This window comes from Bombina bombina, chromosome 7 (assembly GCF_027579735.1).
Source record: "Bombina bombina isolate aBomBom1 chromosome 7, aBomBom1.pri, whole genome shotgun sequence".
Classification (NCBI taxonomy): domain Eukaryota; kingdom Metazoa; phylum Chordata; class Amphibia; order Anura; family Bombinatoridae; genus Bombina; species Bombina bombina.
The window spans coordinates 591378434-591405813 of NC_069505.1; the positions used below are offsets into that span (position 1 = coordinate 591378434).

At 42.7% G+C, this 27380-nt stretch overlaps 1 protein-coding gene across 1 annotated transcript in view; it reads right to left on the minus strand.

Moving 5' to 3' along the window:
- ABHD16A (abhydrolase domain containing 16A, phospholipase) overlaps positions 1–27380 on the minus strand; it is a 124632-nt gene that overhangs the window by 43991 nt on the left and 53261 nt on the right. The window contains exons 8-10 of the mRNA XM_053722087.1: positions 27036–27150; positions 26770–26871; positions 25937–26000 (exon numbers count right to left, since the gene is read on the minus strand). Of these exons, the coding sequence (XP_053578062.1) occupies positions 25937–26000; positions 26770–26871; positions 27036–27150 (281 nt within the window). The remainder of the gene's footprint in view (positions 1–25936; positions 26001–26769; positions 26872–27035; positions 27151–27380) is intronic.

Consider the following 27380-nt stretch of genomic DNA (forward strand, 5'->3'; position numbering starts at 1 on the left):
AAACCCAAGAAACTGGTGACTATAGTAACTATTGTCCAAATGGAGTGTAATAAAAAAGATGCCCTACAGGAATGGATCAGTGATTTAACCACTAGAACACAGATTGTTTCAATTAGGAATCCATACATATAAATTACTGTAAACTGTACACCAATGACCCAATATACAAAGTGCATATGGAGTCACGCAAAGGCATCAGACCCAATACTACCACACATTGAAAGAAACAGAGAACTTTTTGGAATATTGACTTCCCAACCATGCTGGGGAAATACAACAGTAGTTTGTTTTTATGAGGTACAGCAAAAGGTAAAGATAGAGCCATAACGTCCAGCCTAAGAAGCTACAGAAATACCCTGAGCTCTTATGACAGACAAAAGAGTTCCCAGTAAACAAATCTGGGGATTTAACTAATCCAAAAGGAATGACCACAAACTAGAAGTGTTAGTCTAGAACAGTGTTTTTCAACCAGTGTGCCGTGAGAGATCCTCAGGTGTGCCGCGGCAGACTGACAACAGTGTGAAATTTTTTAAATTTTGCTTGTTTTTTTATTCTGGGCCGTTTTTTTATTTTGGGTGAGATGATGACTGAGAGTAACTGCACAGGGGCAGCTCGCCTCCCCGACCTGTGTTCACACTTGGAAGGAACCCCCAACAGCACCATGCAACACTTAGTTTGTAGGAGGCATGGCATGACAGCACAGTACAGGTGTGTGTGTGTGTGTGTGTGTGTATGTGTATATATATATATATATATATATATATATATATATATATATATATATATATATATATATATACATACATATATACACACACATACATATATACATACATATACACACACACATACACACACTGTATTAGGCTACAATGTGTGATTTTGTAAAATTTTGGGATGGTGGTGTGCCGCAGGATTTTTTATTGTAAAAAAAGTGTGCCACTGCAAAAAACAGAATTTATGCTTACCTGATAAATTACTTTCTCCAACGGTGTGTCCGGTCCACGGCGTCATCCATTACTTGTGGGAAATGTTCTCCCCCACAGGGAAAGGCAAGGAGAGCACACAGCAAGAGCTGTCCATATAGCTCCCCCTCTGGCTCCGCCCCCCAGTCATTCGACCGACGGTTAGGAGAAAAAGGAGAAACTATAGGGTGCCGTGGTGACTGTAGTGTATAAAGAAAAAAAAATTTCAACCTGATTAAAAAAACCAGGGCGGGCCGTGGACCGGACACACCGTTGGAGAAAGTAATTTATCAGGTAAGCATAAATTCTGTTTTCTCCAACATTGGTGTGTCCGGTCCACGGCGTCATGCATTACTTGTGGGAACCAATACCAAAGCTTTAGGACACGATGAAGGGAGGGAGCAAATCAGGTTACCTAAACAGAAGGCACCACGGCTTGCAAAACCTTTCTCCCAAAAACAGCCTTCGAAGAAGCAAAAATATCAAATTTGTAGAATTTGGCAAAAGTGTGCAGAGAAGACCAAGTCGCTGCCTAACATATCTGGTCAACAGAAGCCTCGTTCTTATAGGCCCATGTGGAAGCCACAGCCCTAGTAGAGTGAGCTGTGATACGGTCAAGAGGCTGCCGTCCGGCAGTCTCATAAGCCAAGCGGATAATGCTTTTCAGCCAGAAAGAGAGAGAGGTAGCAGTAGCTTTTTGACCTCTCCTCTTACCAGAGTAAACGACAAACAAGGATGAGGTTTGTCTAAAATCTTTTGTTGCTTCTAAATAGAACTTTAAAGCACGAACAACATCTAAATTGTGTAATAAACGTTCCTTCTTTGAAACTGGATTCGGACACAAAGAAGGAACAACTATTTCCTGGTTGATGTTCTCGTTGGAAACAACTTTTGGAAGAAAACCAGGCTTAGTACGCAAAACAACCTTATCTGAATGGAACACCAGATAGGGTGGATCACACTGCAAAGCAGATAATTCAGAAACTCTTCTAGCAGAAGAAATAGCAACCAAAAACAGAACTTTCCAAGATAGTAACTTAATATCTATGGAATGTAAAGGTTCAAACGGAACCCCTTGAAGAACTGAAAGAACTAAATTTAGACTCCAAGGAGGAGTCATGGGTCTGTAAACAAGCTTGATTCTAACCAAAGCTTGAACAAAAGCTTGTACATCTGGCAAAGCTGCCAGTCGTTTGTGCAACAAGACGGATAATGCAGAAATCTGTCCTTTTAGAGAACTAGCTGACAATCCTTTATCCAAGCCTTCTTGGAGAAAGGAGAGAATCTTTGGAATTTTAATCTTACTCCAGGAGAATCCTTTGGATTCACAACAACAGATATATTTTTTCCATATTTTATGGTAAATCCTTCTAGTCACAGGTTTTCTGGCTTGGACCAGAGTATCAATCACAGAATTTGAAAACCCACGCTTGGATAAAATCAAGCGTTCAATTTCCAAGCAGTCAGCTGCAGCGAAACTAGATTGGGATGTTCGAATGGACCTTGTACTAGAAGATCCTGTCTCAAAGGTAGCTTCCATGGTGGAGCCGATGACATATTCACCAGGTCTGCATACCAAGTCCTGCGTGGCCACGCAGGAGCTATCAGAATCACTGAGGCCTTCTCCTGTTTGATCCTGGCTATGAGCCTGGGGAGGAGAGGAAACGGTGGAAACACATACGCTAGGTTGAACGACCAAGGCGCCACTAATGCATCCACTAGAGTCGCCTTGGGATCCCTGGATCTGGACCCGTAGCAAGGAATCTTGAAGTTCTGACGGGACGCCATTAGATCCATGTCTGGAATGCCCCATAATTGGGTTAACTGAGCAAAGACCTCCGGATGGAGTTCCCACTCCCCCGGATAGAAAGTATGACGACTCAAATAGTCCCCCTCCCAGTTGTCTACTCCTGGGATGTAAATAGCAGATAGATGGCAGGAGTGATTCTCTGCCCATTTGATTATCTTGGTTACTTCCTTCATCGCTAGGGAACTCTTTGTTCCCCCCTGATGATTGATGTACGCAACAGTCGTTATGTTGTCCGACTGAAATCTTATGAACCTGGCTTCCGCTAGCTGAGGCCAAGCCAGGAGCGCATTGAATATAGCTCTTAGTTCCAAAATGTTTATCGGGAGAAGAGACTCTTCCCGCGACCATAGGCCCTGAGCTTTCAGAGAGTCCCAGATCGCGCCCCACCCCAAGAGGCTGGCGTCGGTCGTGACGATGACCCACTCCGGTCTGCGGAAACTCATTCCCTGAGACAGGTGATCCTGGGTCAACCACCAGAGAAGTGAGTCCCTGGTTACCTGGTCTACTTGAATTTGGGGAGACAAGTCTGTATAGTCCCCATTCCACTGATTGAGCATGCACAGCTGTAATGGTCTTAGATGAATTTGAGCAAAAGGAACCACATCCATTGCTGCGACCATTAGTCCTATTACTTCCATGCATTGAGCTATGGAGGGTTGAGGAATGGAGTGAAGAACTCGACAAGCTTTTAGAAGCTTTGTCTTTCTGACGTCTGTGAGAAAGATCTTCATTTCCACAGAATCTATTATTGTTCCCAGAAAAGGAACCCTTGTGGACGGTGACAGTGAACTTTTTTCTATGTTCACTTTCCACCCGTGAGATCTGAGAAAAGCCAACACAATGTCTGTATGAGCCCTCGCTTTGGAAAGAGACGACGCTTGGATTAGGATGTCGTCTAGATAAGGTGCTACAGCGATGCCCCTCTGTCTTAGGACCGCTAGAAGGGACCCTAGCACCTTTGTGAAAATTCTGGGAGCGGTGGCTAAACCGAATGGAAGAGCCACAAACTGGTAATGTTTGTCCAGAAAGGCGAACCTCAGGAACTGATGATGAGATTTGTGGATTGGGATATGCAGATACGCATCCTTTAGATCCACGGTAGTCAAAAATTGACCCTGCTGGATTGTTGGTAAGATTGTCCGAATGGTTTCCATCTTGAAGGATGGAACTCTGAGGAACTTGTTTAATATCTTTAAATCCAGAATTGGCCTGAAAGTTCCCTCTTTTTTGGGAACCACAAACAGGTTTGAGTAAAACCCTAGACCTTGTTCCCCGGAGGGGACTGGGTTTATCACTCCCATCTTTGATAGGTCTCTTACACAATGTAAGAATGCCTGTTTCTTTATCTGGTCTGAAGATAAACGAGACAGGTGGAACCTTCCCTTTGGAGGAAGTCCCTTGAATTCTAACAGGTATCCCTTGGAAACTATCTCTAGTGCCCAGGGATCCAGAACATCTCTTGCCCAAGCCTGAGCGAAGAGAGATAGTCTGCCCCCTACCAGATCCGGCCCCGGATCGGGGGCTACCCCTTCATGCTGTCTTGGTAGCAGCAGCAGGTTTCTTGGTTTGTTTACCCTTGTTCCAGCCTTGCATGGGCTTCCAAGCGGGTTTGGGCTGGGCCGCGTTACCTTCTTGTCTAGCGGCAGTGGAGTTATTAGCCGGTCCGTTCCTGAAATTGCGAAAGGAACGAAAATTAGACTTGTTCTTAGCCTTAAAAGGCCTATCCCTGTGGGAGGGCATGGCCCTTACCCCCAGTGATGTCTGAAATAATTTCCTTCAATTCCGGCCCAAAAAGGGTCTTACCCTTGAAAGGAATATTCAGTAACTTAGTCTTGGACGACACGTCTGCCGACCAGGATTTTAGCCAAAGCGCACTCCGCGCTACTATAGCAAAACCTGAGTTTTTCGCCGCCAATTTCGTTATTTGAAAGGCGGCATCCAATATAAAGGAATTAGCTAACTTTAATGCGTGAATTCTGTCCATGACTTCTTCATAGGAAGTCTCTTTCTGTAGCGACCTTTCTAGTTCTTCTAACCAAAAGGACACCGCTGAAGTGACAGTAATAACACACGTAGCTGGTTGAAGGATGAACCCTTGCTGAACAAAAATCTTTTTAAGCAATCCTTCCAATTTTTATCCATAGGATCTTTGAAAGCGCAGCTGTCCTCTATAGGAATAGTTGTGCGCTTCGCTAGTGTTGAAACAGCTCCCTCAACCTTCGGGACCGTTTGCCATGCGTCCCTTCTAGGGTCTACTATGGGAAACATTTTCTTAAATATAGGAGGTGGGGCAAAGGGTACACCTGGCTTCTCCCACTCCTTTTCCACTATGTTCGCTACCCTCTTAGGTATTGGAAAAGCGTTGTCGTGCACTGGGACCTCTAAACATTTGTCCAATTTGCACAACTTCTCTGGTACTACCATGGAATCACAGTCATCCAGAGTAGCTAATACCTCCTTAAGCAAAGCGCGGAGATGTTCTAGCTTAAACTTAAATGCCACTAGATCAGGTTCTGCCTGTTGAGAAATTTTTCCTGAGTCTGAAATTTCACCCTCAGACAGCCCTTCCCTCACAGCCAATTCCGATTGATGTGAGGGTAAAATAGATAAGGCATCGTCAGCGTCTGATTGTTCATCCTTTTTATCTGTATTTAAAACTGAACAATCACGCTTTCTCTGAAAAACTGGCAGTTTGGATAAAAAATTTGCAATAGAATTATCCACTACTGCTGATAATTGTTGCATAGAAATAAGCACTGGCGCTCTAGGTGTCGCCTGCACGGGCAAAGCTGGTGTAGACACAGAAGGAGAGGATGTAGAGCTATCCCCACTACCTTCATTAGATAAATCATCTTGGGCAACATTATGAAAAATAACAGAGCTGTCCTGATTTTGTTTGGACGCTATGGCGCAATTATCACAAACACTCGAAGGGGGAACCACATTTGTCTCTATACACACAGAACATAGGTTATCTGATGGAACAGACATGTTAGACAGATTTAGGCAGGCAAACAATGCAATAAAAACGATTTTAAACAAAAACGTTACTGTCTCTTTAAATAATAAAATGACACATTTATTTCTGAATGTTTAAAAAACTATGAAGGCAATATCCGATTTTTCTGAAATTTGGACCCCAGTGTCTTAATGCTTAGAAAGTATTGCACAGCAAATATGGAGACTCTAGCTCTTAAAACAAGCAAACCGGAGCTAATTGTTGGATTTAACCGTTTTTACACACAACAATCCCAGCTACAGCCTTGCTGCAGCTTTTTACCTTCCTTAGGGGTCACCATTCACAGAAAAAAGCCTTTTGGAGTCACTTTCTGAACCACAGGACCCTCTCACATGAATCTGCATGCACTGCCTTGAAATTCAACTGTACAGCTGAAGTGCCAAAATGAGGCTTCCTCCCTCAGCACACTAGAGTGAAGGGGCCTTCCTGACTAGATTTAGGTGTCTAAAACAAGCCAGATCAATAAAAAACGTTCCCAAGTGTATGTGAGCTTATAAAATATTTCAAATGGTATAATATTGTAATAAAAACCAATCGATTTAGCCCCTAACAGTGTCTACCAGCATAAAAAACAAAAAGGGGAAGCCTGTTATCTTTTTTGCTGAGGTGAAAGAAAAATGGCTTACCGTTTCCCCTGAGGGGAAAAATGACTGTCATCTAGCATTAGCCTGTGTTGTTAGAAGGAGACTAGTCATACCTGAAGCAGATGAGTCTGCAAACTGTTACCCCCAACTGAAGTTCTCTTGTTTCAACAGTCCTGCGTGGTAACAGTAATGGATTTTAGTTACTTGTGCTAAAATCATAGCCCTCTTAAACAGAAATCTTCATCACTTTTCTGTTATAGAGTAAATAGTACAAGCCAGCACTATTTTAAAATAACAAACTCTTGATAGAAGAATAAAAAACTACAACACACACCACAAACTCCTCGCCATCCCCGTGGTAGATGCTACTTGTTCAGAGCGGCAAGGAGAATGACTAGGGGGCGGAGCCAGAGGGGGTGCTATATGGACAGCTCTTGCTGTGTGCTCTCCTTGCCTTTCCCTGTGGGGGAGAACATTTCCCACAAGTAATGGATGACGCCGTGGACCGGACACACCAATGTTGGAGAAAGAAGGTTGAAAATCACTGGTCTAGAAAGGCAAAACTGAGAAGCTAGTGGTGGTCAATGTGGATAGAAATATGAAGGTACTCATTCTTCAAATCTATTGGGAACCTAAAATAACCCTTTTGAACTAAAGTTAAAATAGTAAGAATAGTTTCCACTTTGAAAGTAGGAACTCAGACACCCATTTGAAGATTTGAGATCCAGAATCAGATTGAAAATTCTCTTCTTGGGAATAATGAAGATTGGAAAAACAAAATCCTTGACCCTGTGACAAATCTGGAAACAGAGAACATTCCCATAAATTCCAGATCTAGACCTAAGTAAAGCAGCTACTTTTAATGGGTCTTTTAACACGTAAAACAGAAGAAACATTCCTTGATGAGGCCTTAATTTGAAGTCTAATCTGTAATCTTGGGAATTTATGTTTAGAACCCTGAGATTCTGGACAGTCCAAAACAGGCTTAACAATATAGCCACTTGTCAGTACAGCAATCTCAGGAGTGCAGTGCAAGTGAAGACAGGGTCCTGCCAAGCTCCCCCAATTCCAATAGTAGAAACGAATTTGTCCACAGCACTGTGTCATTCAAAATACTTTATTTTCTGTAAATTACAGACATAAAAACAGCACGTTTCGAGTGTTGCCACTCTTACTCATGCTAGTAGTGTGCAACCTAAGTTGCCAACATGACAGCTCTCTTGTGGCCCTGAGGGCAGTGGCTACACTGAGAGTTTCTAAGTGCTCATTTTGCAAGAAATTACATTGTTTGCTGTTTTTTAAACAATATGTTTATTTTTATGTTTTCTTTGGATTAACATACTTGTTTTTACTAAAGGAGCAATGTTTAATATCCATATAAAATAAGTGATCAGTGGATCTACCCTCTAAAAAAAAAAATGTATGCTTACCTGATAAATTTCTTTCTTTCTTTCTACGACGAGTCCACGGATCATCATTAATTACTGTTGAGAATATCACTCCTGCCAAGCAGAAGGCGGCAAAGAGCACCACAGCAAAGCTGTTAAATATCACCTCCCTTCCCTCCTACCCCAGTCATTCGACCGAAGTGAAGGAGAGAAAGGGAGCAACAAGGTGCAAAGGTGTCTGAAGTTTATAACATACTAACAACCACTGCTTGAAGAACCTTTCTCCCAAAAGCGGCATCACCCGAGGCAAAAGAGTCAAATTTATACAAGATTGAAAAAGTGTAAAGAGAGGACCAAGTTGTAGCCTTGCAAATCTGTTCCATAGAGGCTTCATCTTTGAATGCTCATGAAGAGAAAACAACCCTCGTAGAAAGAGCGGTTACTCCCTCAGGAGGCTGCTGTCCAGCAGATTCACAGGCAAAGCAAATGATAATCTTCAGCCACAAAGAAAGAGAAGCAGCCGTAGCTTTCTGTCCCTTATGTTAAACAGAAGACTGACTAAAATTCTTAGGTCGCCTGTAAATAGAACTTTAGTGCACGTACCACGTCCAGATTGTGTAGAAGCCGTTCCTCCTGAGAAGGATTAGGACATAAGGAAGGAACAACAATCTCCTGATTAATGTTCCGATCTGCAACTACTTTAGGGAGAAACCCTAATTTAGTACATAAAAGGTACCTTATCTGATGAAAAATAAGGTAAGGGAACTCATACTGTAATGCCGAGAGCTCTGACACTCTATGAACAGAAGAATAGCAAAAAGAAACAAAACTTCCCAAGATAACTTAATATCTAAGGAATGTCTAGGCTCCAACGGAGACCCTTAAAGAACCTTAAGAACTAAAATAAGACTCCAGAAAGGCGTAACTGGTTTGAAAACAGGTCTGAGCCTGACCAAGGCCTGACAAAAAGATTGCATGTCTGTGATATCCCCAGACACTTAAATAACAAAATAGAGAAGGCAGGTATTTGACCCTTTAGGGAACTTGACAATAAACCCTTTTCCAAATCTTCTTGGAGAAAAAACAGAATTCTAGGAATCCCAACTCTACCCCAAGAGTAGCCTTTGGATTCACAACAATATAGATATCTTATGGTAAATCTTTCTAGTCACAGGTTTACATGAATCAAGGTCTCAATGACAGAGTCCGAAATCCACGCTTGGATACATTTAAGCATTCAATCTCCAATCAGTCAGACTCTGAGAAACTAAATTTGTATGAAGGAAGGCCCCTTGAAATAGAAGGTCCTTCCCCAACTGAAGTCTTCAAGGTGGAAGAGATGACATGTCCACCAGGTCTGCATACCAAATCATGCGAGGCCACACCGGTGCAATGAGGGTCACCAACGCCCTCGCCTGCTTGATTCGAGCAATGACTCGAGGAAAAAAGTGACAATAGGTATGCAAGACTGAAATTCCAAGGTACCGCTAGAGCGTCTCAGTACCATACCTCGGGAGTTTGGCATTCAATATGCCATCAGATCCAATTCCGGCTGACCCCATTTGAGAATCAGGCTGGAAAACACTTCTGGATGGAGCTCCCATTCCCTTGGGTGAAGGGTCTACATGCTCAGGAAGTCCGCCACAGCAATTGTGGGTCTCTGCCCACTGAATGATCTTGGCTATCTCTATCATGGCCAAGGAACTCCTAGCTCCTCCCTGATGGTTGATAAAAACCACTGAGGCTAAATTGTCCGATTGGAACCTGAAGAACAGGGCCGAAGTTAACTGAGACCAGGCCAGGAGAGCATTGAAGATTGCTCTCAGTTCCAGAATGTTTATGGGAAGAACACACTCCGACAGAGTCCCTGTTCTCTGATACTTTAGAGAGCCTCCCAGAAGGCTTTATCACCCAAGAGGTTCTGCGAAAGCAGGCTCCCTGGGAAAGATGATCCAGAGACAACCACCAAAAATAGAGAATCCCTTGCCTCCTGCTCCAGCAGTAATCGCGGAGACAGATCCACATAATCACTGTTCCACTGCCTGCGCCTTAACTGCAGAGGTCTGAGATGGAAAAGGACGACCGGGATGATGTCCATTGCCGCTACCATCAGCCCGATTACCTCCATGCACTGAGCTACTGATGGCTGAGGAGAGGACTGAAGTGCTAGGCAAGAATCGAAAATCTTTGATTTCCTGACTCTGTCAGGAAAATCTTCATTGATAAGGAATCTGTTAGGAAATGTTAACCTTACCGACGCCATCTTGTTTTAGTTGCCATTTTGTCTTAGGCATCCATCTTGTCTAAGAAAAGTTTATTATGTAATGAGAAACATGCTGATGTTAGGAAGAATTGTATAGCTAGAATGGCCTTGAAAATGTTCCTGGCAATGCGCCTGGAATCCCGTTATCTATGTAAGATGCCCAAACGGCCTTGCTTTGGGCTGAGCTATGCGCCCAGATGTACTGTTGTTACTGTTATAGACATACTCCTTAATAATCCTCTTTCACCTAATTTTTCTAATAATCTTCCTTGGTTCATAAAATATGGTGTGAATGATGTAGTTGTGAACGCGTCATCATGTTAACCCTATATGCTGTAACCACTGTCTATAAAATGTATTGTTTATCTTCTAATAAACAGAGCAGTTGTTAGACTCATTGCTGACTGGTCTGATTTCTGTTCTCTGGGATATCCTATCAAATAACCCCTTCATTTCCAGCTGATATGGTGTGTTCCAGGCCAAGCGCTGACTGACACTCTCCCCCCCTGAAAATAACACCTAACAATATATTATGGTTCCCAAAAAGAACACCTTTGTATTTGGAACTAAGGAACTCTCTTCCAAATTCACCTTCCATCCGTGAGACTGCAGGAAAGATAACATTTCCGTTTGAGATCTTGCTTGTTGAAAGGAAGACGCCTGAACTAGAATGTAGTTCAGATAAGGTGCCACTGCAATGCCCCGCAATCGGAGCACCGCTAGCAGGGATCCCAGGACCTTTCAGGAAATTCTGGTAACTGTGGTAAGACCAAATGGAAGAGCCACAAACTGAAAGTGTTTGACTAGAAAAGCAAACCTTAGAAACTTCTGATGAGATCTAAAATCGGTCTGAAGGTTCCCTTTTTTGGGAGCCACAAACAGATTGGAATAGAACCCCAGACCTCGTTCCTGCATTGTAACAGGAACCATCACTCCCAGGTCGGAGAGGTCCCGAACACAGTGTAAGAACGCCTCTCTCTGTGTCTGGTCTACAGATAATTTTGAAAGCAGAAAACTGCCCCTGGGAGGAAAGGTCTTGACTCTAGTTGGTATCCCTGGGACACAATGTCCACCGCCCAGGGATCCTGAACATCTCGTACCCAAGCCTGAACGAAAAATGAAAGTCTGCCCCCAAGATCGGGGGCAGACCCCTCATGCTGCTTTTGATGCAGTAGCAGGCTTTTTGGATTGTTTTCCCATGTTCCAAGACTGATTGGGACTCCAAGAAGGCTTGGACTGCTCCTGCTTGGAGGAGGAAGTGAAAGGATTTCCATTGAAATTTTGAAAGGAATGAAAATTACTCTGACATCCCTATTGATTATTTATCTTATCCTGAAGGAGGAAAAGTCCCTTTCCTCCCGTGATGTCAGCAATTATTTCCGTCAACCCCAGCCCAAACAAAGTCTTTCCTTTGTAAGGAATCGCCAAAAGTTTAGACTTAGATAACACATCCGCAGACCAAGATCTGCGGGCCAGTATAGCAAAAAATGAAATTTTAGCTCCCAGATTAATAACCTGAGGGGAAGCATCCGTGGTAAAGGAGTTGGCCAACTTAAGGGCCTTTATCCTAACCTGGAATTCTTCAAGGGAAGAGTCTGTTTTTAATAGATTCAGAAAAGGCATCAAACAGTATGCTACCGCACTAGTGACAGTAGCAATACAAACCGTGGGTTGTCATTGTAAACCTTGGTGTACATATCCTGTAACTTCTTATCCATAGGATCCTTAAAGAAGCAACTATCCTCTATAGGAATAGTAGTTCTCTTGGCTAGCGTGGAAATTCCACCTTGGATACCGTCTGCCAAGATTCCTTGATAGAATCTGCTATAGGAAACCTTTTAAATACAGGGGATGGAGAAAAAGGGATACCCAGTCTCTCCCATTCTCAGTAGCTCAATCTGGTACAGGAAAAACTTCCACCATGGACGGTACATCAAAATACTTATGTAGCTTACTGGACCTTTTAGGATTGACAACAACCATGGTGTCGCTGTCATCCAGAGTAGCTAAAACCTCCTTGAGTAACAGACGGAGGTGTTCTAGCTGAAACCTGAAGGCTACAACTTCAGAATCAGTATGAGGAATTACACCGAGTCTGAGATTTCACCTTCAGATGCTACCGAAGTAACCTCCTCCTAAGGCTTCTGGGAGGGGGCATTCAAAATAGCAACAACAACGTTAGCAACCTCACTTACTGAAAGTTTACCTTTCCTCTTACGCTTTCCCTGCAGCATGGGAAAAGCAGACAACGCATCAGACTGCAGAGGGCATGAGGGAAGCGATATCTTGCAACATGACTCCAGGTGGAGTTACAGAGGAAGCGCAGGGCACTGTATGAGTGGGCGATAAAAATTTTAGACACTTGAGGAGAAAGCTGCGGTATATAGTGAACATTGTTGTTAGGCACCTAAACATTATCTGCCTTAGACAATGTTGGCTCAGAAAAAAAATCTATCCCTGTAATTTAAAGTTCTCTCAAAACATAAGGAACAGAAGGGATAGGTGGTTCCACATAGCACCAAAACAAGCATTTTGCAAGGCCTCTTGGTCCATTCTGACTAACAATGGAACAATTTACCACAAAGAAAATACGGTACTTAAATTTTAATACAAATTAAAACACAAAAAAACGTTACTGTCACTTTAAATTTTAAAACGTAACCTTTTTTATATTCTGCAGTAAGTAACTAAATAGAGTGTATGCAAGTACTATTAACAACCTGTACACCTCAGCTTAGCTGAGGTGCCTACCTGCCCTGCTGACACCGGATAGAATCTCTCTAGTAAATGATCCGAAACGCGCAAAATATAAACAACAGCGTCTGCAGTATAGTGAGCAGCAGTCCGGGCCCAAAAGCGCAGATTTAAACTTTATTATGCGCTTTCCAGTGAGATTGTTATCCGGTCACAGTGAATGCAGGGGAAAATGGAGCGCACCAGTAAACCGCCGTCTCAGTTAGCCCCGCCCATCGCGGGCGTCTGAAAAATGAATCTCCCGGTCGGCATATTATAGATTCAAGCCGCCAGGAGAAATAAAACCACATAAGAAGAGCCTATTTTTTAACAATCCTCAGCCCCAGTGCCTGCGTTAACATACTGCCAGTATATGTTCCCCTTAACATATAGGAGAAAAACATAATTTATGCTTACCTGATAAATTCCTTTCTTCTGTAGTGTGATCAGTCCACGGGTCATCATTACTTCTGGGATATTACTCCTCCCCAACAGGAAGTGCAAGAGGATTCACCCAGCAGAGCTGCATATAGCCCCTCCCCTCTACGTCACCCCCAGTCATTCGACCAAGGACCAACGAGAAAGGAGAAACCAAGGGTGTAGTGGTGACTGGAGTATAATTTAAAAAATAATTACCTGCCTTAAAAAACAGGGCGGGCCGTGGACTGATCACACTACAGAAGAAAGGAATTTATCAGGTAAGCATAAATTATGTTTTCTTCTGTTAAGTGTGATCAGTCCACGGGTCATCATTACTTCTGGGATACCAATACCAAAGCAAAAGTACACGGATGACGGGAGGGATAGGCAGGCTCTTTTATACAGAAGGAACCACTGCCTGAAGAACCTTTCTCCCAAAAATAGCCTCCGAGGAAGCAAAAGTGTCAAATTTGTAAAATTTGGAAAAAGTATGAAGCGAAGACCAAGTTGCAGCCTTGCAAATCTGTTCAACAGAGGCCTCATTCTTGAAGGCCCAAGAGGAAGCCACAGCTCTAGTAGAAGGAGCTGTAATTCTTTCAGGAGGCTGCTGTCCAGCAGTCTCATAAGCTAAACGTATTATACTACGAAGCCAAAAGGAAAGAGAGGTTGCCGAAGCCTTTTGACCTCTCCTCTGACCAGAGTACACGACAAACAGAGAAGACGTTTGTCGAAATTCCTTAGTTGCCTGTAAGTAAAATTTTAGGGCACGAACTACGTCCAGATTGTGTAGTAAACGTTCCTTCTTCGAAGAAGGATTTGGACACAAAGAAGGAACAACAATCTCTTGATTGATATTCCTGTTAGTGACTACCTTAGGTAAGAACCCAGGTTTAGTATGCAGAACTACCTTATCCGAATGAAAAATCAAATAAGGAGAATCACAATGTAAGGCTGATAACTCAGAGACTCTTCGAGCCGAGGAAATAGCCATTAAAAATAGAACTTTCCAAGATAACAACTTTATATCAATGGAATGGAGGGGTTCAAACGGAACGCCCTGTAAAACGTTAAGAACAAGGTTTAAACTCCATGGCGGAGCAACAGTTTTAAACACAGGCTTAATCCTGGCCAAAGCCTGACAAAAAGCCTGAATGTCTGGAACTTCTGACAGACGTTTGTGTAACAGAATAGACAGAGCTGAGATCTGTCCCTTTAATGAACTAGCAGATAAACCCTTTTCTAAACCTTCTTGTAGAAAAGACAATATCCTAGGAATCCTAACCTTACTCCAAGAGTAACCTTTGGATTCACACCAATATAGGTATTTACGCCATATCTTATGGTAAATCTTTCTGGTAACAGGCTTCCTAGCCTGTATTAAGGTGTCAATAACTGACTCAGAAAACCCACGTCTTGATAAAATCAAACGTTCAATTTCCAAGCAGTCAGCTTCAGAGAAGTTAGATTTTGATGTTTGAAAGGACCCTGTATCAGGAGGTCCTGTTTCAGAGGTAGAGACCAAGGTGGACAGGATGACATGTCCACCAGGTCTGCATACCAAGTCCTGCGTGGCCATGCAGGTGCTATCAGAATCACTGATGCTCTCTCCTGTTTGATTCTGGCAATCAATCGAGGAAGCATCGGGAAGGGTGGAAACACATAAGCCATCCTGAAGTCCCAAGGTGCTGTCAGGGCATCTATTAGGACTGCTCCTGGATCCCTGGATCTGGACCCGTAACGAGGAAGCTTGGCGTTCTGTCGAGACGCCATGAGATCTATCTCTGGTTTGCCCCAACGTTGAAGTATTTGGGCAAAGACCTCCGGATGAAGTTCCCACTCCCCCGGATGAAAAGTCTGACGACTTAAGAAATCCGCCTCCCAGTTCTCCACTCCCGGGATGTGGATTGCTGACAGGTGGCAAGAGTGAGACTCTGCCCAGCGAATTATCTTTGATACTTCCATCATTGCTAGGGAGCTTCTTGTCCCTCCCTGATGGTTGATGTAAGCTACAGTCGTGATGTTGTCCGACTGAAACCTGATGAACCCCCGAGTTTGCAACTGGGGCCAAGCCAGGAGGGCATTGAGAACTGCTCTCAATTCCAGAATGTTTATTGGCAGGAGACTCTCCTCCTGACTCCATTGTCCCTGAGCCTTCAGAGAATTCCAGACGGCACCCCAACCTAGAAGGCTGGCGTCTGTTGTTACAATTGTCCAGTCTGGTCTGCCGAATGGCATCCCCCTGGACAGATGTGGCCGAGAAAGCCACCATAGAAGAGAATTTCTGGTCTCTTGATCCAGATTCAGAGAAGGGGACAAGTCTGAGTAATCCCCATTCCACTGACTTAGCATGCATAATTGCAGTGGTCTGAGGTGTAAGCGAGCAAATGGCACTATGTCCATTGCTGCTACCATTAAGCCGATTACCTCCATGCATTGAGCCACCGACGGGTGTTGAATGGAATGAAGGGTGCGGCAAGCACTTTGAAGTCTTGTTAACCTGTCCTCTGTCAGGTAAATCTTCATTTCTACAGAATCTATAAGAGTCCCCAGGAAGGGAACTCTTGTGAGTGGAACGAGTGAACTTTTCTTTTCGTTCACCTTCCATCCATGTGACCTTAGAAAAGCCAGTACTAACTCTGTATGAGACTTGGCAGTTTGAAAGCTTGAAGCTTGTATCAGTATGTCGTCTAGGTACGGAGCTACTGAAATTCCCCGCGGTCTTAGTACCGCCAGAAGAGCACCTAGAACCTTTGTGAAGATTCTTGGAGCTGTAGCCAATCCGAATGGAAGAGCTACAAACTGGTAATGCCTGTCTAGAAAGGCAAACCTTAGATACCGGTAATGATCTTTGTGAATCGGTATGTGCAGGTAAGCGTCCTTTAAGTCCACTGTGGTCATGTACTGACCTTCTTGGATCATGGGTAAAATTGTCCGAATAGTCTCCATTTTGAATGATGGAACTCTTAGGAATTTGTTTAGGATCTTTAAATCCAGGATTGGTCTGAAAGTTCCCTCTTTTTTGGGAACCACAAACAGATTTGAGTAAAACCCTTGTCCCTGTTCCGACCGTGGAACTGGATGGATTACTCCCATTAACAATAGTTCTTGTATGCAGCGTAGAAACGCTTCTTTCTTTGTTTGGTTTGTTGACAATTTTGACAGATGAAATCTCTCTCTTGGAGGAGAGTGTTTGAAGTCCAGAAGGTATCCCTGAGATATTATCTCTAGCGCCCAGGGATCCTGGACATCTCTTGCCCAAGCCTGGGCGAAGAGAGAAAGTCTGCCCCCCACTAGATCCGATCCCGGATCGGGGGCCCTCAATTCATGCTGTTTTAGTGGCAGCAGCAGGTTTCCTGGCCTGCTTGCCCTTGTTCCAGGACTGGTTAGGTCTCCAGCCTTGTCTGTAGCGAGCACCAGATCCTTCTTGTTTTGGAGTAGTGGAAGTTGATGCTGCTCCTGCTTTGAAATTCCGAAAGGAACGAAAATTAGACTGTCTAGCCTTAGGTTTGGCTTTGTCTTGAGGCAGGGCGTGGCCCTTACCTCCTGTAATGTCAGCGATAATTTCTTTCAAACCGGGCCCAAATAAGGTCTGTCCCTTGAAAGGTATATTAAGTAATTTGGACTTAGAAGTTACATCAGCTGACCAGGATTTTAGCCACAGTGCTCTGCGCGCCTGAATGGCGAATCCGGAATTCTTAGCCGTAAGTTTAGTTAAATGTACTACGGCTTCCGAAATGAATGAATTAGAAAGCTTAAGTATTCTAAGCCTGTCTGAAATGTCGTCCAGCGTAACTGAACTAAGGTTCTCTTCTAGAGACTCAATCCAGAATGCCGCTGCAGCCGTGATCGGCGCAATGCATGCAAGGGGTTGCAATATAAAACCTTGTTGAACAAACATTTTCTTAAGGTAACCCTCTAACTTTTTATCCATTGGATCTGAAAAGGCACAGCTATCCTCTACCGGGATAGTGGTACGCTTAGCTAAAGTAGAAACTGCTCCCTCCACCTTAGGGACCGTTTGCCATAAGTCCCGTGTGGTGGTGTCTATTGGAAACATCTTTCTAAATATCGGAGGGGGTGAGAACGGCACACCGGGTCTATCCCACTCCTTGGTAATAATTTCAGTTAGTCTCTTAGGTATAGGAAAAACGTCAGTACTTGTTGGTACAGCAAAATATTTATCCAACCTACACATTTTCTCTGGTATTGCAACTGTGTTACAATCATCCAGGGCCGCTAACACCTCCCCTAGTAAAACACGGAGGTTTTCCAGCTTAAATTAAAAATTTGAAATATCTGAATCCAATCTGTTTGGATCAGAACCGTCAGCCGCAGAATGAAGCTCTCCGTCCTCATGTTCTGCAAGTTGCGACGCAGTATCTGACATGGCCCTAACATTATCAGCGCACTCTGTTCTCACCCCAGAGTGATCACGCTTGCCCCTTAGTTCTGGTAATTTAGCCAAAACCTCAGTCATAACAGTAGCCATATCTTGTAATGTTATTTGTAATGGCCGCCCAGATGTACTGGGCGCCACCATATCGCGCACGTCCCGAGCGGGAGATGCAGGTACTGTCACGTGAGGCGAGTTAGTCGGCATAACTCTCCCCTCGTTGTTTGGTGAAATTTGTTCAATTTGTACAGATTGACTTTTATTTAATGTAGCATCAATACAGTTAGTACATAAATTTCTATTGGGCTCCACTTTGGCGTTAGTACAAATAGTACAGGTCTCATCCTCTGAATCAGACATGTTTAACAAACTAGCAAATAAACTTGCAACTTGGAAATATTATTCAAGTAAAATACAATGAAAAAAACGAACTGTGCTTAAGAAGCACTGAAGATATATAACAAAACGCAATTTAGCAAAGGCTTGTTCCCATTAGCAAATAATAACTAACCCTGAGGCATAAAAAAGTTAAAGAATAAACGTCTTTTATCACAGTCAACTACAATCTTACAGCTCTGTTAGATTACTTCCCTCAAACAAGCTTTGAAGATCCCTGAGTTCTGAAGAGATAAACCGGAACATGCAGGAAAAAACAATGGGCCTCTGACTGAAATTTTTGATGCGTAGCAAAAGCGCCAAAAAAGGTCCCACCCCCTCACACACAACAGTGAGAGAGATCAGTAAATTGTCATAATTAGATCCAGCAACTGCCAAGTGGAAAAAACATAATTTATGCTTACCTGATAAATTCCTTTCTTCTGTTGTGTGATCAGTCCACGGGTCATCATTACTTCTGGGATATTATCTGCTCCCCTACAGGAAGTGCAAGAGGATTCACCCAGCAGAGTTGCTATATAGCTCCTCCCCTCTACGTCACCTCCAGTCATTCGACCAAAGACCAACGAGAAAGGAGAAGCCAAGGGTGTAGTGGTGACTGAATTATAATTTAAAAAAAAATATGTACCTGCCTTAAAAAACAGGGCGGGCCGTGGACTGATCACACAACAGAAGAAAGGAATTTATCAGGTAAGCATAAATTATGTTTTCTTCTGTTATGTGTGATCAGTCCACGGGTCATCATTACTTCTGGGATACCAATACCAAAGCAAAAGTACACGGATGACGGGAGGGATAGGCAGGCTCATTATACAGAAGGAACCACTGCCTGAAGAACCTTTCTCCCAAAAATAGCCTCCGAAGAAGCAAAAGTGTCAAATTTGTAAAATTTGGAAAAAGTATGAAGCGAAGACCAAGTTGCAGCCTTGCAAATCTGTTCAACAGAGGCCTCATTCTTAAAGGCCCAAGTAGAAGCCACAGCTCTAGTGGAGTGAGCTGTAATTCTTTCAGGAGGCTGCTGTCCAGCAGTCTCATAGGCTAAACGTATTATGCTACGAAGCCAAAAAGAGAGAGAGGTAGCAGAAGCTTTTTGACCTCTCCTCTGTCCAGAATAAACGACAAACAGGGAAGAATTTTGGCGAAAATCTTTAGTTGCCTGCAAGTAGAACTTGAGGGCACGAACTACATCCAGATTGTGTAGAAGACGTTCCTTCTTTGAAGAAGGATTTGGACACAAGGAGGGAACAACAATCTCTTGATTGATATTCCTGTTAGAGACAACCTTAGGTAAGAACCCAGGTTTAGTACGCAGAACTACCTTGTCTGAGTGAAAGATCAGATAAGGAGAATCACAATGTAGGGCTGATAACTCAGAGACTCTTCGAGCCGAGGAAATAGCCATTAAAAATAGAACTTTCCAAGATAACAATCTTATATCAATGGAATGAAGGGGTTCAAACGGAACACCCTGTAAAACGTTAAGAACTAAGTTTAAACTCCATGGCGGAGCAACAGTTTTAAACACAGGCTTGATCCTAGCTAAAGCCTGACAAAAGGCCTGGATGTCTGAATTTTCTGACAGACGCCTGTGTAACAAGATGGACAGAGCTGAGATCTGTCCCTTTAATGAGCTAGCCGATAAACCCTTTTCTAAACCTTCTTGTAGAAAAGACAATATCCTAGGAATCCTAACCTTACTCCAGGAGTAATCTCTGGATTCACACCAGTATAGGTATTTATGCCATATTTTATGGTAAATCTTTCTGGTAACAGGCTTCCTAGCCTGTATCAGGGTATCAATAACCGACTCAGAAAACCCACGTTTTGATAAAATCAAGCGTTCAATTTCCAAGCAGTCAGCTTCAGAGAAGTTAGACTTTGATGTTTGAATGGACCCTGAATCAGAAGGTCCTGTCTTAGAGGTAGAGACCACGGCGGACAGGATGACATGTCCACTAGATCTGCATACCAAGTCCTGCGCGGCCATGCAGGCGCTATTAGAATCACTGATGCTCTCTCCTGTTTGATTTTGGCAATCAATCGAGGAAGCAGCGGGAAGGGTGGAAACACATAAGCCATCCTGAAGTTCCAAGGTGCTGTCAAAGCATCTATCAGAACCGCTCCCGGATCCCTGGATCTGGATCCGTAGCGAGGAAGTTTGGCGTTCTGGCGAGACGCCATGAGATCTATCTCTGGTTTGCCCCAACGTCGAAGTATTTGGGCAAAGACCTCCGGATGAAGTTCCCACTCCCCCGGATGAAGAGTCTGGCGACTCAAGAAATCCGCCTCCCAGTTCTCCACTCCCGGGATGTGGATTGCTGACAGGTGGCAAGAGTGAGACTCTGCCCAGCGAATTATCTTTGATACTTCTATCATTGCTAGGGAGCTTCTTGTCCCTCCCTGATGGTTGATGTAAGCTACAGTCGTGATGTTGTCCGACTGAAACCTGATGAACCCCCGAGTCTTTAACTGGGGCCAAGCTAGAAGGGCATTGAGAACTGCTCTCAATTCCAGAATGTTTATTGGCAGGAGACTTTCCTCCTGACTCCATTGTCCCTGAGCCTTCAGAGAATTCCAGACAGCGCCCCAACCTAGAAGGCTGGCGTCTGTTGTTACAATTGTCCAGTCCGGCCTGCTGAAAGGCATCCCCCTGGACAGATGTGGCCGAGAAAGCCACCATAGAAGAGAGTTTCTGGTCTCTTGATCCAGATTCAGAGTGGGGGACAAATCTGAGTAATCCCCATTCCACTGACTCAGCATGCACAATTGCAGCGGTCTGAGATGTAGGCGTGCAAAGGGAACTATGTCCATTGCTGCTACCATTAAGCCGATCACCTCCATGCATTGAGCTACTGACGGGAGTTGAATGGAATGAAGGACACGGCATGCATTTAGAAGCTTTGTTAATCTGTCTTCTGTCAGATAAATCTTCATTTCTACGGAATCTATAAGAGTCCCCAAGAATGGAACCCTTGTGAGAGGCAAGAGAGAACTCTTCTTTTCGTTCACTTTCCATCCATGCGACCTTAGAAATGCCAGAACTAACTCTGTATGAGACTTGGCAGTTTGAAAGCTTGAAGCTTGTATCAGAATGTCGTCTAGGTACGGAGCTACCGAAATTCCTCGCGGTCTCAGAACCGCCAGAAGGGCACCCAGAACCTTTGTGAAGATTCTTGGAGCCGTAGCCAATCCGAATGGTAGAGCTACAAACTGGTAATGCCTGTCTAAGAAGGCAAACCTTAGATACCGGTAATGATCTTTGTGAATCGGTATGTGAAGGTAAGCATCCTTTAAATCCACTGTGGTCATGTACTGACCCTTTTGGATCATGGGTAAGATTGTCCGAATAGTTTCCATTTTGAACGATGGAACTCTTAGGAATTTGTTTAGGATCTTTAAATCCAAGATTGGCCTGAAAGTTCCCTCTTTTTTGGGAACCACAAACAGGTTTGAGTAAAACCCTTGTCCTTGTTCCGACCGCGGAACCGGATGGATCACTCCCATTAATAATAGATCTTGTACACAGCGTAGAAACGCGTCTTTCTTTATTTGGTTTGTTGACAACCTTGACAGATGAAATCTCCCTCGTGGGGGAGATAATTTGAAGTCTAGAAGGTATCCCTGAGATATGATCTCTAGCGCCCAGGGATCCTGGACATCTCTTGCCCAAGCCTGGGCGAAGAGAGAGAGTCTGCCCCCCACTAGATCCGGTCCCGGATCGGGGGCCCTCGGTTCATGCTGTCTTAGGGGCAGCAGCAGGTTTTCTGGCCTGCTTGCCCTTATTCCAGGACTGGTTAGGTTTCCAGCCTTGTCTGTAACGAGCAACAGCTCCTTCCTGTTTTGGTGCAGTGGAAGTTGATGCTGCACCTGCTTTGAAATTCCGAAAGGGACGAAAATTAGACTGTCTAGCCTTAGCTTTGGCTTTGTCTTGAGGTAGAGCGTGGCCCTTACCTCCTGTAATGTCAGCGATAATTTCTTTCAAACCGGGCCCAAATAAAGTTTGCCCCTTGAAAGGTATATTAAGTAATTTGGACTTAGAAGTTACATCAGCCGACCAGGATTTTAGCCACAGCGCCCTACGTGCCTGAATGGCGAATCCTGAATTCTTAGCCGTAAGTTTGGTTAAATGTACTACGGCCTCCGAAACGAATGAATTAGCTAGTTTAAGGACTCTAAGCCTGTCCGTAATGTCGTCCAGCGTAGCGGAACTAAGGTTCTCTTCCAGAGACTCAATCCAAAATGCTGCCGCAGCCGTAATCGGCGCGATGCATGCAAGGGGTTGCAATATCAAACCTTGTTGAACAAACATTTTCTTAAGGTAACCCTCTAATTTTTTATCCATAGGATCTGAAAAAGCACAGCTATCCTCCACCGGGATAGTGGTGCGCTTAGCTAAAGTAGAAACTGCTCCCTCCACCTTAGGGACCGTTTGCCATAAGTCCCGTGTGGTGGCGTCTATTGGAAACATCTTTCTAAATATTGGAGGGGGTGAGAACGGCACACCGGGTCTATCCCACTCCTTAGTAACAATTTCAGTTAATCTCTTAGGTATAGGAAAAACGTCAGTACTCGCCGGTACCGCACAGTTGAAATAATGAACTGAAAAACAGTTATAGCATCACTCTTTAAAAACAACATAACTTGTTAGCAAAGGTTTGTTCCCATTAGTAAAGCAACACTAATTAAATTTTAAACATAAAAATCACAGAGCAACGTTTTAAAACACAGTCACTATATAAATCTCACAGCTCTGCTGAGAGAATCTACTTCCCTTCAAAGAAGTTTGAAGACCCCTGAGTTCTGTTAGAGATGAACCGGATCATGCAGAAAATATAAGTGTAACTGACTGGAAATTTTTGATGCGTAGCAAAGAGCGCCAAAAACGGCCCCTCCCCCTCACACACAGCAGTGAGAGAGAAACGAAACTGTCATAATCAAAACAAGCAAACTGCCAAGTGGAAAAATAATGCCCAAATATTTATTCACTCAGTACCTCAGAAATGCAAACGATTCTACATTCCAGCAAAAACGTTTAACATGAATTAAATACCTATTAAAAGGTTTAATGTATTTTTACAGAGTAATTCCGGTGAAATACCATCCCCAGAACACTGAAGTGTAGAGTATACATACATGTCATTATAACGGTATAGCAGGATTTTCTCATCAATTCCATTCAGAAAATAAAAACTGCTACATACCTCAATGCAGATTCAACTGCCCGCTGTCCCCTGATCTGAAGCTTTTACCTCCCTCAGATGGCCGAGAAACAGCAATATGATCTTAACTACTCCGGTTAAAATCATAAGAAAAACTCTGGTAGATTCTTCTTCAAACTCTGCCAGAGAAGTAATAACACGCTCCGGTGCTATTGTAAAATAACAAACTTTTGATTGAAGTTATAAAAACTAAGTATAATCACCATAGTCCTCTCACACCTCCTATCTAGTCTTTGGGTGCAAGAGAATGACTGGAGGTGACGTAGAGGGGAGGAGCTATATAGCAACTCTGCTGGGTGAATCCTCTTGCACTTCCTGTAGGGGAGCAGATAATATCCCAGAAGTAATGATGACCCGTGGACTGATCACACATAACAGAAGAAATAGTGCCCAAACATTTTATTCACCCAGTACCTCAGAAAATGAAAACGATTTTACATTCCAGCAAAAACGTTTAACATAAATTAAGAGTTCTTAAAAAGCCTGTTGCTTTGCAATTAGGCTAAAGTCTTATATACATAGTGTAATTCCAGTGAAGTACCATTCCCCAGAATACTTAAATGTAAAATATACATACATGATATTATGTCGGTATGGCAGGATTTTCTCATCAATTCCATTGTCAGAAAATAAAAACTGCTACATACCTCTTTGCAGAATAAACTGCCCGCTGTCCCCTGATCTGAAGTTTACCTCTCCTCAGATGGCCGAGAAACAGCAATATGATCTTAACAACTCCGGCTAAAATCATAGTAAAAGACTCTGGTAGATTCTTCTTCAAACTCTACCAGAGAAGGAATAACACACTCCGGTGCTATTAAAAAATAACAAACTTTTGATTGAAGAAATAAACTAAATAAAATCACCATAGTCCTCTCACACATCCTATCTAGTCGTTGGGTGCAAGAGAATGACTGGGGGTGACGTAGAGGGGAGGGGCTATATGCAGCTCTGCTGGGTGAATCCTCTTGCACTTCCTGTTGGGGAGGAGTAATATCCCAGAAGTAATGATGACCCGTGGACTGATCACACTTAACAGAAGAAAACTGTGTGTCCCTTATTGAATAAAGTGCCCACTTTTTCCTGTTGTACCCAGAAAAATAAAGTCAGCACTTACCTCAAATCGGCCAGGCAGTATGGCAGCTCACTAGGTTTGAGAGGTCTTCTCCCTCACATGGACCTGTGGAAAAAGGAGATAAAGACTAAGTAATCTTACTCAAGTTTTCAGAATTAAGGCAGCATAAACTACATGGGAGGCACAGTGAGAATTATGTCCCACAAGTTCCCATTGCTCTAAAGCCACCACTGCTCGACTGAAGAGACTGATATGGACTACGGCAGCACAATCTTGCACTACTTAAAAAATAATAAAATCTTGCTTGAAAAATCTATACTAACACCTCACTTTACCACTTCCTTGCTCTAATGTAGGCAAAGAGAATGATTGGGGTGGAAGGGAAGGGAGGTGATATTTAACAGCTTTGCTGTGGTGCTCTTTGCCTCCTCCTGCTGGGCAGGAGTGATATTCCCAACAGTAATTAATGATGATCCGTGGACTCATTGTGTCATTAGAAAGAAAGCAGTGTTTCCCACACCCAGTCCTCAGGACCCTTACTCAGGCCAGATATTCATTATATCTTAACTAGAGCACAGGTGAAACAATCAGCTCACCCATTATCTGATTATTTCATCTGTGCTCTATTTAAGATATAATCAATATCTGGCCTGAGTAAGGGTCCTGAGGACTGGGTTTGGGAAACACTGCTCTAAAGGATTTAAATGCATAGAAGTGGGGACGGTTCCAGTATGCTCCATAATGTGTACACAAAAACAGACAAACCACCAAATAAAATACAAATAAGGGCACAATACAAGTACTGTAAATAAACTGTACCCCGGGACTTAAACGTGAAAGTCAAGTGAGTTAGGAGACAGAAAACAATAATTAGAAATATTTGCAAAAATTAAATTAATAAGTAATAATAAAATAAAATTGATAGAATAGTAATAAGTGCACTGACCTCAAGTCGGTCTGAGAGCTCCTTTTAACAAAGAATCTAAAACACATAAATTTTACACTTTTTTCTGTGGAGGCAAATATAAGACTGATATACCAGAGAGGTGGGAGGGATTAAAAGTTATTGGACTGTTGGGTATTTTTGCTTCCTCCTAGTGGCCAGGAGTTGAATCCAAGGAGTAGTGGCTCGTGGACTCTCACAACCTTATGAAAGAAAAATATTTTTTTAAATCTAAATTTAAAAAGTAAAGTGCATAAAATGAAACAGAATCAAACAAAATCATTTTTTTAATGCCAAAAGTGGTGGAGCAGGGAGTATGATGGAATTTTTTGTCTCACAACTACAAAGTACCTTTAGAAGTACCGCCAAAAGACATGACTAAAAAATTAAACCAGGCAAATGACAAAACAGAATGTATAATGATAACGATTTCATCAGGCACAGTAGAGGGTACTAAAGTGTGACTTTACAAAAGGCTTAGCCCATTTGTGAGGGTTAAACATAGGGGCATAATATATTCCAAAATCTATAGGGACATTTGTACATAAACCTACCTCATAGATTGCAATGGAAACTAGTGCCAGTATAAAATTAAAATTATGAAATGGTGCAAAAACAGTTTCCAGAAAAAAAAGACCTTTATTCATTTGCTTAGCATTCAATAACTTTTAACCCAAATACTTTGTCTAACATGCAACCATAATTAAAGAAAAATGTAGGTTTCTTACCTTCCAGGGGGGTAGATATACAACCAATTTCATAGAAACCAGCATTTCCCTCACAGCAGACAACCTTGAAAGGAAGAAACGGTAAGAGGAGTTATGGTACAGAAATTGCTAGAAACGGGTAGAGAATTAATATAATCCTACAGAAAAACCCAACTAGACTGAAATAAATGACAAGTTACAAAATAAATTAATCTCTCTGGAATGGTGTATTAGGTGAAGTAGGTATCTGCCTAGTGATGCCAGGGGATGTCTGTTTCTCATCAATTAAAATACTTGAATTACATTAAAGGGACATGAAACCCAAAAAAATTATTTCATGATTTAGGTAGAACATACAATTATAAATAACTTTCCAGTTTACTTCTATTATTAAATGTGTTTCATTCTCTTGGTATCATTTGTTGAAGAAACAGAAACGCACTAATGGTTTCTAACAGAACAAATTGGCGAGAAAAGGACAAGCAGCATATATATGCATCTACCAATCAGCAGCTAGAACCTAGGTTCTTTGCTGCTCCTGGGCTTACCTAGATAAACCTTTCAGCAAAGGATAACAATTGAAGGAAGCAAATTAAATAATAGAAGAAAATTGGAAAGTTGTTTAAAATTGTATGTTCTGCCAAAATCGTGAGTCTAATTATAACTTTACTGTCCCTTTAATGAATGTCCCTGCTGTTGCAGAACAGAAAGTATAGATAGCCTAGAGGGTATGAATCACAAATGTACAAAAAAAATAATAATCATACTTTCTGAAAAAACGAAAGAAAGAGGAAAGGGAGAGAAAAGAAAGGAGAACTGAAATGGAGGAACACCGTATTATAAAATATTCTCACCAGCTTTTTCCCATGTCTATTTTCTGTGTTCCTGCGATCAAAAAACATGGTGTCTATCTCATTACCATCACATGCCAGCAGCTTGGCACGCTTCCCATTATACTGCAAAAGAGGAATACAAGTGAGAGGAGTGAAAAAACGTGAATGGTATAAAAGAAATGCACATGTAACTAGGAACTAAGGGGCCATTGCAAGGGGAAAGAAAGAGAAAGAGCATATTTTTGTAGGATCTGTGAATGAAGAAAAGGGGGCAGAGTTGGTCTTACCTCTTCCACTAGCCGAGCTTGCCCCTGCAGCAACATGGGCATGAGTGCTTTCTGCAGGAGGTATACTGAACCAGGATACAACATCCGTCTGCCAAAGGAGTGAGCAACTACATAACTAAAAGAGAAAATTATAAGGCTTTAAAAAACTTGTGCTATAGAAAATGATAGAGGCTAAAATATCCTTCATTGACACTGCTTTTTCTTGCATTTGGTTAAAACAAAAGTGATGTGTATGTATATATACACCGTATATGTGTGTGTGATATAGATATATATATATTCCACCAACAAAACATTTTTGTATACTATAATTTTATTATTGTGACAATTTTAGTTGCATAGAAA